The 11,286-nt window shown below is 38.3% G+C and overlaps 1 protein-coding gene across 10 annotated transcripts in view; it reads right to left on the bottom strand.

Moving 5' to 3' along the window:
- Nucleotides 1–1,260: 1,260 nt before the first annotated feature.
- The window catches only part of ZNF438 (zinc finger protein 438), a 52,907-nt gene continuing 42,881 nt past the window's right edge, over nt 1,261–11,286 (bottom strand). For 9 of the 10 annotated variants that reach the window (XM_064704012.1, XM_064704021.1, XM_064704020.1 and 6 more), the window contains 2 exons: nt 6,131–7,946; nt 1,261–4,583 (listed from right to left, as the gene is read on the bottom strand). In XM_064704012.1, coding sequence (XP_064560082.1) covers nt 3,971–4,583; nt 6,131–7,946 — 2,429 coding nt within the window. In that variant the 3' untranslated portion in view covers nt 1,261–3,970. The remainder of the gene's footprint in view (nt 4,584–6,130; nt 7,947–11,286) is intronic. The other variant, XM_064704022.1, reaches the window with a different exon arrangement.

Raw genomic sequence — 11,286 nt, 5'->3', positions numbered from 1 at the left:
ACATGAAAATGGGAGGTTTCTGCAAAGTAACTTCAGAATTATGTTTCTGGGTTTGTCAGCGGCAAAAATCATAATTCATCCCATCATTTCTAATGCTTACACAGAAAAGTCAATAAAATTTAAAAAAAAATGGAAGGGAGAAAGCTTCCTTTGTACTCGACAGCATCAGCAGTATCACATTTTTCACCACCTCTGGTACCACCACGTCCAAAAAACTGCCTAACAAAGCACAAATAGAGAAGTATGTTATTGCCATTTTTCAGGATTTCTTGAAGGTTTGTCAATAAGGTATTAGAAATTCACCCAAGTCTGAAAACTGAGTTATTTTTGCCCTGAAATTTCTAGTTTCTGAGAACTTGAAAACTGCAGAATGCTCAGCCTCATGGAGTCATACACTGAACCACAAACCTTGCATGTTTCCCCACATTGTGCATATATATGTGTGTATGTATGTATGCATGTATGTATGTAATCCCACCAAGACTTTTGAGTCCATGGAACATGTCTGCTTGTTTAGAAAAAGAAGACACATTTTTCTCTGAAACTTGCTTGCAGACTCAGGTCTTCAGTACTCCTCACCAAGAAAAATCACGGCAATTCCATAACAAGTGGAGAAAATCCTGCAATGTGACAGATCAGCTATAAAAGTGCATGCTGAAATGAGGACAACCTTTAAGCCACGAGACTTTTCTTCATGAGACCAGATTTTTTTTGTGTCATACTCAGCACACGGAGATTTTCATTTTTCAGAGCTACAGGAATTTGACAAGTAAACCTACTAGAGTTAATAGCATTTTAATCTTTATGCATAACAATCCCAAACCTGCATTGCACAGGTTGGATAATAGTAACTGACAGCTGAATCTGAAGTATACATTTCGTTCCAAAATAGATGCACGTGTAGGTGGATGTGTTGTAAAAATACAATGTACTACAGGGCTGAGCCTAGATAAGCTGGTGATCCTCAAACATCTGCATCATCTGCATGAAATGGGCAGAAATCTGCTCCTTTAAATACCTGTTCATCCTTCTTATGACACTTTCTTCAAAGAGCTCAGTGAATAGTAGATAAAATAAGTATCTAATGAGGTATGACAGAAACTCTGACTGAGCTAAGAAGCAGCAAGCTGAATTCTAATAAATAAATGAAGCAAAACATTTACTGCCAGCAACTATGTCAAGTTAGGCATAGGAAACTGTAGCTCTGCAGCTGGAGAAGGGCAATACTCTGCAAGCCAGAAAAGTGATGGAACTCCTCCAGCTTTGGTTATTTATGGTGTGATGATGAAGGAACAACTTTCCATGTGAGGAACGGCTTTAAAGTTGAACAGTGGAGCTGAAACTTAATGAAAAATCAGAGGGGAACAAAACTACAGCTACAAAAACAATGACATTCGGTTTAACAATTTAAAAACATAATTTGTGTGCAAAACCAGATGTTAACTTGTCCAGCTTCAAGACAAACAGCAAACTGTATTTATAACGACCCTTCTGCTGGACAGCAAACACACACCACTAAATGTTGCAGTACATAAGGCTCACTTTGGGCCTCCAAATCTTATCAAAATGAACACAAATGCCAAACAAACATTTTAAACAAAGGACACATCTGTATTTAATGCAAAGCTATTTTCAAAAAACCCCAACCTTTCATAATCTACCATAATTGCAATAGTCTGAAACATAAGAATGCTTTCAGGCTCATAAAAAAAGGCTTCTAATTTTAAACATTTATGAGGACACTGAGAAGTGGCTTAGAAGCATGCTTTAAAACATGTTTTCAGGTTTTAAACTGCTGAAAGCTGAGACCCCTTTACCCATTTGGCCTGGAGAGAAGTACAAAAATATGAAGAGAAGACTGCACATGAAATTTTCTACTAAAGAAAATGCAGCTGACTCCCTCACTCCAGCCCCTTCCTCCCATCATCCCTGCACCTCCCCCTGCAGGGCAAGTGCATTTCTGCCTGATGACCACCCCCAGGCAAATCACCTACATCACTGCCTCTGATGCACCACTGTTTTTAACAAATACCTTTGAAAATAATTTTAAAGGGCCACTCTGCCATGGCTGCTGCTGTTCCTGAGCAGAAGGGACTCTGTCTCAGTACTGAATTTATGTCAGCTCATTTTAAACTATACCTTGGGATGGGTGATTTAATGTTCATTCTAAAAAAATACCATGATCAAAACTTTTAAATGATTTTTCCCAACTCATAAAATGCATGCTTTATGCTGAGAATGAACTTCCCTTTGACACAGTGCAACTATGGGAGGGAGGGATTGTTCTCACATTTCTGTTTCATGGAAAACACCCTGCTGTTTGATTTTTAAAGTTAAAGGATTAAGTTACAGGGGCAAAAAATGCTGCTAAATGCAACACACTTTACCAAGTTAAATACAGCCTCAGTCTGATATGAACCACTGACTTTAAAAATAGCTGTTCTTGTCCAAATACACCAGTGAAAATAAATATGAATATATTGTAACATTATAAATAATGTATAATATATATTGTAACATTAAAAAATGAATGTGTCAAGAATAAGAACAATTACTACTTTTAAGGTAATTCAGCATTAAAAACCCAATATATGAAGGCAAAGAAACAGCTACAAATCTGAATTTACAGCAACAGATAGTAGGACGAAAGTTTTGAAAATACATGGGAAAATACAGTTCCGTGGGCATTTTCTTTTTGTCTTTTGTTATTCTTGATTCCTACTTTACAGTTCAACTCCAGGGCAAAGCACCACACAACGAGAAATCACATTCAAAACTATTAGGTAATCAAAACTGCCTTTACTGTTTAAAAACAAAACACATACACAAAATATTGCAGCAGCTTGTGGAATTTCACTCAGAAATCTCAACACTTTTAGACCTCTTCTCATGTTTTCATCACCATAATTTTTGCAAAACAGTGAGAGGCAAGCCAGGCCATTTTAGGCATGGCTCTTTTATCACTGCAAACCCTCCATTACAGCTGACCACAAGAAGGAATAAATAGAGTGGTACTGTAGGGACACTACTGCTGTATTTTTCAGCCTGCCCTCCCCTGACATGCTCTGAATTCTGCTGGAGAATGATGTGGTGATTTCTTAGACTTGCCTCCATTGTTGCTCCCAAAATAATTTAGAGGAACATAAGGCTTTAAGCAGTTTAAACATCAATTTCAAATTGGATTCAGTGGTTTCAAGGACCTTTTAATCAAAACCAAGCTCCAGAACTCCACCCTCTCACAGCCTGACAGGCCCAGCCCCCTTGGAGATGTCTGGGCTCCATCTCAGTGGGTGGCAACTCAACTTCAACCCAAAAAGCTGCAGGCATATAAATACATGTGAAGCTTTTACTTCTAAAATACAAATACCTTTGCTGTTACCAGGACAGAACTGAACACCAAAAACACCTGCTAGCAATGAACATGTTTGAAGACACTGAAATCATGAAATCAAAAATCAGAAGTTCTTAAATTATAGACTACAATGCTCCTGAGGGCTGCATGTATGCACATTTAAGTGATTGTGAGAGCTGCATGGAAATATGCATTTACCACAAAATCTGGGAGCACTGTCGGGACCTGAATTCCAGTCAAGTTTTTAATTTCATTTAAGACTGAGATTACTTCATATAAATTGATTTATTTCTGAGTGTACAGTATAGTTTAACTCGCAAATATATTTCATTGAGGTTAATAATTAGTATTGAGTATTTGCTGTTATAAAGTTCCTTAAGCATGAATTTTAAGTACAAGGATTCATAATCAGCTTCCATGTACCCATCTGGAATGATACAGAATAAACACATTTTCTAGTCACCAAAATAAAGGTTAATATGGCTTTTTAAAAAATCCCCTACAAACCCAACTAAAAAACCTTTTAAGTGATACATCTGTTGAGTTAGTTTAGCAAGACAGTGAAAGAACAATTTGGTAAGGTAGTTAAGGTTTTTCATAGCATAGCAGAGTTGAGCTTCAATAATCACCATTATCAGAAAGTTCAATAATTCCTTGTTTTGATACCAAAGTAAAAATTGTCCATAAAGTGGAAGGGTCTTCACAATTATGATGACTCTGCCAATGATTACAAAGATCCTCTTTTCTTCCAAATAACCGTTTGCATAAGATGCAGTTATAGCCTGCTTTAGACCAAAATTCTATTTTTTTCCTTTGTGTGCCAAACCCCACATTTTGCATCTCCTCAGAAGCTTCACTACTTCCTGACTGGGTTGGTTCAATTTTAGGTATAATATTGACATGATTTTGATGGTGGAAGAACAGCTGTCTCTTTGGTTTTGGAACATTATACAGCTCCTCCTGACGGGCACTGCACTGTGCTAAATGTCTTCTCTCATTGTGCTGTTTCCACACGTGGCTTGTATGTTTGACCAGTTTCCCTTCTGCTCCTCTGCTTTCTTGCAAAACCTCTTCTTTCACTCTTCCCTGAATCTCTTCCCCATGGCAGCACAATAAGTGAAACTTCATTTCACCAAAAGATTCTGCAATAAATTGGCATCGACCACATTTGACCTGTAATTTCACTCCTCCTGGGTCATGGAACAGGTCCTCAAAATTGCACTTATCTCCCCTGTTAAAGAAAGGAAATACAAACTATTTAAGTATTAGCCAGGCAGAGAAGAGCAATGGCAACTTCTGTCCTTACAAGTTCCAAGAAAAGATACAATCATGAAACAACTTTTAATTTAAAAAGGGCATTGTTTCTACAGTATTTAATTCATTTGGAAGAGGAAAAAAAGAGAAGCTAAATAAATACTAGTAAGGCTGATTAGGGAAAAAATTGAAACCAAATGATGACACTTCTGAGTTTAAGAATTGCCTCCAAAATTAGTTTAGGTAGAAATAACCTTTTAACACCACCAGCCTTTAATAAAAGGTTGATAACTTTTGTTAAAGTTCTGTTTCAGGGAGGTTAATCCAAATACTTCTAGTGCTGCGCTAGAAAAGTGAAAATTACTATTACCTGCAATGTACAAGTAAGAGAAATCTATTTGTTTACAGTGAGTGATCTAGGTCAATTTGAGGCAAAACCACCTCCCTTTCCAAGAAGGAAACTATGAAATTTCAAAGTTTCTTGCCTTTTTTTTCTACAAGTTGGTAACATGGTTTAGAAAAGCTTAAATACCTAACTGGCAATTGGACAGCCCCTCCACTGATTTAGGAGAGCTCTGTAATATAAAGGATACACAGGCAGTCCCTGGTTAACACAATCAAAACAAGATCTCCTCACTCATCCTCTCATAACATCTACAAGAAGGACCTCATAATGCTGTGTATTTGTACATATTAGACAGATTACCCAACAAAACAGATAAACTGAATGATTCACTGTGTGACACCTACTAAGACTGACAGGAGAGGACTGGTATTTCTTAGTCTCAAACCATAAAAGTTTCTGACTGCTGCTCCAGAGAGTGGAGCTCTGAAAAGTAAAATGAGCAGAATAGAACTGCAGTGTTGCAGTGAGCAGTTACATTGAAGCCCTGAGTGCTCTTCAGTGAAAATAAATGCACTGGAACAAACAAAAAAGGCAACATTTATACTTTATCAAAAGATTTCACCTCAAAATCATAATACAGAGGTAAAAGTATGTTCTTTCCATCTTAATACAGCACATGTTAAATTTTCTACTTGGCTGAGTGACTGCAAAAGCAGCATTAAACTCAGGTCAGATTAGCTCACAGCACTCCCTAAAAGGAAGTGGAATAATGATATTTAACAGAGAAAGCAAACTACAGGCTAATACTGAAATATGAATTGGTTTTTGCTTATTGCAATTGGTTCCTTTATCTTCTAGGGAAAACCCCTAGGATAGAAGACAAAGCACTAGCTACAAGAAACCAACTGACCCAAATGTGGCAGCATATCGGGTGTTACTAGATTATATGCAAATTTATTTTGGATATTCAAGTGTCAATAATGATTTATAGTCAGTAAATCAGCTAAAATACACTGGTTGGTCTAATGGATTGACTAGATTCAAATGGAATATTTAAACTACTGGCAATCTCACTTGGTGGGAAAAAGCAACCATTTTCATAGTGGTGGGGTTTATTAATTTCCACTGACAACTTGAAATCCAGTTTTCATTAGCATTTAATCAGTGAAAACTCTCACCTCTCTGCAGCTTCTTCTGCCTCTTTTATATTCCTGTCTCTCTTCTTTGAAGTGTCTTGCACCTGCTGCTCACTACTGTAGGGCTCTGTGCTGATAACAACCCTGTGGACTTCTCTGAGGTGCCCGAAGTACACTTTGGCATGGCCAAACACTTTAGCACAGAATTCACAGCACACCAGCTTTTTGGATTTGCCTTCGCTGTGATGAAGCTTCATATGGGTGCTCAGGCTCCCAGAGTGCATATATGCCTTCCTGCAGATCCTGCAGCTGTAGGGCCTCCTCCTCGTGTGCGTGTTCATGTGGTCCTTGAGGTGGTGCTTTAAGCGGAACCCGTGGTTACAAACATGGCACCTGTGCACCACCCTAAGGACAGCTGAACGTGCATTTCTGCTTAGATCACTTGATTTGGCTGATGCAGCATCACTGTGCTTGGAACTCACACATTTATTGGTGAGTGACCCATTGAAAAAGGAGTCCTGCCCACGAGACGGCGTCGCCACGATGGCTGCGGGAGTCAGAGGCGCGAGCGCCTGCACAAGCACCACGGGCTTCGGTCTGATGCTGCGGTACCGTGTCACTGCTCCTGCTCTGTTGTCTTCAGGTGCCTCAGTATCAACCTTGGCCCTCTCTCTTCCTTCTCTAAACTTATTAATGACGCATTTCCTTCGCTTGGCCTGAAAAGCCAATAAATCTTCCGGGGCTCTTTTTTTCCTGCCTCTTCTTTTAGAGGTTGCACTGCTCAAGTTTTTAAGAGTGTCGACATCATCCTCTTTGCTGGAGGGAGAGAAAGTGTTTTCTCCAATGGATTGTTTGGAGATTATTTGCTTATCAAAGGCTTTGGTTTTCATCAAAAATGGAATCTTTTCACATTCAGATTTTAGAGAATGATCAGGTATGTCCATAACATTAATATTCTGCTTAGATTTACAGAACACTGAATTTTTCATTCTGGAGTAAGGCAAAATAGGAAGTTTTCCTTTTGGTGCTGATGGAGTCATCTGAATTGTACTGCCAAAAACTGTCGGTGACAAGACAGCAACAGGACTTGCAGAATTTGTGGGTTTTTCCTTTAGTTTCTCAGATGTCAGGAATGACTCTCTTGTGGTTTCCAATGCTGTCTTCACAGAATGTAGACTCAGTTTCATGGGATTAGTTGTACTTGCTGGCTTGGATGGAGAGTCTTCAACTACAGATGATCCAGAAATATTATTGCTAGCTTTGTTCATTAAAAGAGATCTAGATTCCACACAATTGCTTTTATTCATTAATGTGGCAACTCCAATTTCAGCTGAGTCACAGTCTGCTACCATCCCTTGCTCAGCTGAATCTGAACTACAATGAGCTTCAGGACAGTCTTCATGTAGAGCAGGCATGGGGGAAGTCTGTGATGAGGTCAGTGCTTTGGTAAGAATCTTGTTACGTGCACTCAAACCAGAGATTTGTGTCAGTTTTTTGTCACTCAGCAATTTATTTCTTACAGATTGGTACCTGGGGATGGGCAGCTTTAGGTTTTCAGAGGGGGCCACAGCTGACTGCTGAACTTGCTGAGTTAGGGCAGGTGCAACACAGGGCACAGCCAGCAGGGAAAAGGTGCCCTTGTGAGCAGCCACCTGCATGACAGCATAGTTCTGAGCTGGCACCACCAGGGGCTTAGAGCCTGAGGCTGAAATTGGTGTCATTGGCTCAGGCAAAGATGACTGAAGGCAAGAAACCACTCCAGATGTTAAAAATTTTGGTACCATTTTTGGAGCAATGGTCCTAAACTGACTTTTCTTCTGAAAACTTTGTATTATATCCGAAGGGCATTTCTGTTTATCTGTAAGGATAACATAAAACAGATGTAAAATTACACACAGTATTTTTTAAAAATTACTCTGTCAAAAATAAAACTGCTTATGAAGGACACTATTCCACATAAGCTTATTAAAAATAAGCTTGACCACCATATGACCACCAAATTAAATCTAGAATTGCTAGTTTCATAGACAAAAGTACTGTCTGAAGCAACATGCTTGAACAAAAAAAACTCCTCTTAATCCAGTCTTCATTGGATGTCTCATTCTAGGTTAGAAACTACATGACATTTCAGAACAAATACACCCAATAAGCCTCTTCAGCCCTGGAAAAGCTGTGAGAGCATGCTGGCAATATTCTGCTGGAAAAGCAGGGACAGGATTTAAGCTCCATGACACAGAACCTCTCTCAGCACCAGCTCTGATCATGTATCTCAAACAGAATCATGCCATCTTTCAGACATTCTCTACTATTTAGAATTTGTGGGTTTTATCAGATACAGATCAAAGTTTGCCTGATGAAGTCTTAGAAAAATTCCTCCTACAAAACATGCAAACAATGTATAATAAAATCAAAGAGGACTTGAAAAAATATGTGAATATTAACTACAGTTTAATACCCAATCACAAAAATTACTCAGGTGACACTAATGCACAACAGAACTACTGCAGTTAATGATTTAAACACTTCCTTGAAAGATGCAATTTATCAAGGTTATATAACAATTTCTTCCTGTTTCTACTTGTGCTCATAAAAGTCACAAATGTTTTTAGTAAAAAATGTGAGGATAATGAAAACAAACAAAAGGAAAACGATAAAATTCATATGCTATAATACGCGCTAGGTAGCAAAGACACCTGCTGACCTTTCAGACTCCACAGAAAAGGAGTTGATACATAGTTAACTGTATCACTACCATTTCACCTATCAGTCTCATTACCCACTCTCAAATTCAATTATTGATGCTTCCAGTTCTCCAAACCTGCAATAGGTTTCCTGAAAAAATGGAAATTGCAACCACTGAAAATTCAGCTACAAAGATTCCAGGCAGAAAGGCAATTTGGACATAAGCAAAAATCATTTGAGAGAGGAATCACATTTGAATTGAATATGTGAAACTAAATGCTGCAACCTTGAAATACTGTAGTACGATAATTCCACAGGAAAGTTTTCATTCCTTGCCATTTTAAAGACTTGTATTACAAATGCATTTATAGGTGATTCTGGACTTTAAAAAAGTAACTGTGAATTAGTATCAACACAGGAAACTCCAGTAAATTTATCTTAATCCTGGATGTTCTTCTCAGACGTCACTCACTTTGCAACAAGCACTGATATCTACAGACCTATCATGTTTCATGACCAGAACTCCTGGACACACACATATACATATTCATGGTGTGCACATGTGCAGTAAAGCCACTGCCTTCAGGACATGCTGGATTCCCTGAGCAATCACGTATAAACTGAACTGTTCATATTTGGTAGACCTGATGCTTTTCAAAACTCTTTGATCAGCAGATTCATAGAGCAATAACTATGCAGGGCATAAGCCTTTGATCCTTTTATTGCCTTCTGTTGCATCAAACCCCAAGTCCATTATGCACTTTTTTTATACTCCAGTTAAGTGAAACTACTGGGCACCACCATAACTTTCTCTCTGCTCAATGGCTGTAGAGACCTTCTGAATTTCTAGACATTCTGTGCAGACTGGGTTACTGTACACCTGCAAGTCCTACATAAACAGAGATCCCTGCACACAGGGCTAAATCCAGGTTTGTGCAACCTGATAAAAGGAGAAACATGGTATGTTTAGAATTGTTTCCCTACAGTGTTTTTAGTCTCAATTTTTAATTTTTTTTTAATCTAGTCACTAAATATATAGAAATTTTTACATTTTCAGCTACTAAGATTTCTGCTAGTCAGATGATGATTTGTTTCCTACAAGGTATCTTCCTGCTGCTTTTGAGTAAACAATTTAAGTACTTGTGAGAAGAAAAATAAAATTATGTGAAGTATTGTAATCACTAACCAAACTAGCCCTGAACTTTAATGATAGCTACAGGTCAAATCATACAGCTTAAATAAAGCAGACAACAGAATAAGTGTACTTTCCTTTTAGGGGACAGAATCAGTTCTTATTTATCCAGATTATGCTTGTCATACACTGACAATAAAGACTTTCTCCAAGTCCGCAGCTATTCAGCTTGCCATAATATTCAACATGAAGCTGTTTCCATTCTCTCTCATTTCTCTTTTTCCTCTCCTTTTTTATTTCAAAATTTCATTTATTGTTTTGCATAAAACTTTTAGGAATGTTGGAATTTCAGCAGATTACTACCCCTGCTACTCTGAGTTACAAGGCACCCACTCTTCAAGCAATGATAACAGGAAAAGGTGGAAGGTTTGCTGTGGACATGTCATCTCTACAAATGGCAGCCATAAAAGCAAGGTTAATTTGAAGTTAGAAGGAAATATTTGTAGAAATAATGTATGGCATTAACTTTAAAAAGAACCATATGTTTCTCAAATGCATTGACTTGCCTAATGCAGAATTAGGCAGTAAAATCACTTTTCTATAAGGAAAGTATCTCCACATATTTTCTCCACAGCATTCCACAGGAGAGTGTTGCTCTAAAAGCCAAGACCTTCACCAATATCAAACACAAGATTCTCTTTGAAACAAGGTCTGTTTAGATCAATACCCTTCTTACACAGGTAACACAATACTAAGAATGGATCAAACTGCTTGAGAAGGGATTTTTATGCAGACACTTTTTCCAACTAGTGTAATTTTATCATAAGTTTGCCAGGCAAGCTGTGCTTGGTACCAACCTTCAGTACAATTTTTTTTTTTTTCTCCTCCTTTTTCACAAGTTTACATTAGATATTTTAGTGCACAAATATTCATTGCAGTGCTTCTGGTAAGCAAAGGAATACTCAACTCTGCATTTCCCTGCCCTCCAACACAGCTACTGTAGTTAAGCTGCTTAGCCAGTGCCTAAATATAGAGCAGGGCTAGATGCAGACCAGCTGCCTGATGATGCTCCAGGCTCTGATAACATTTTGCCTGCAGACTGGGAAAGCTAATTGGAAGAACTGGTGCAAGACTACTTAGCATCTTGGACCAGGAGAAAGCAGCCAGTCAATTCAGACTGGAGGTTCTGCTGACCCCACCCAGAGCATTCAAGTATCATGAGTGACCAAAATTCTGTTTTCCATTTATAGCTGGTGAAGTTTCCACAACTCCCTTTGCACACAGCAAGAGCTATAGTAATTCATGTCTTCACCACACTGAAGAACTTGAATATGCTCTGGCTGGCTTGTGCAAAAGCAGCTTGGAAACCTCAAATGTATCTCTC

Source organism: Zonotrichia leucophrys, chromosome 2, assembly GCF_028769735.1.
Source record: "Zonotrichia leucophrys gambelii isolate GWCS_2022_RI chromosome 2, RI_Zleu_2.0, whole genome shotgun sequence".
Lineage (NCBI taxonomy): Eukaryota > Metazoa > Chordata > Aves > Passeriformes > Passerellidae > Zonotrichia > Zonotrichia leucophrys.
The sequence above is the reverse complement of the archived record's forward strand: the minus strand, read 5'-3'. Positions and strand labels throughout refer to the sequence as shown.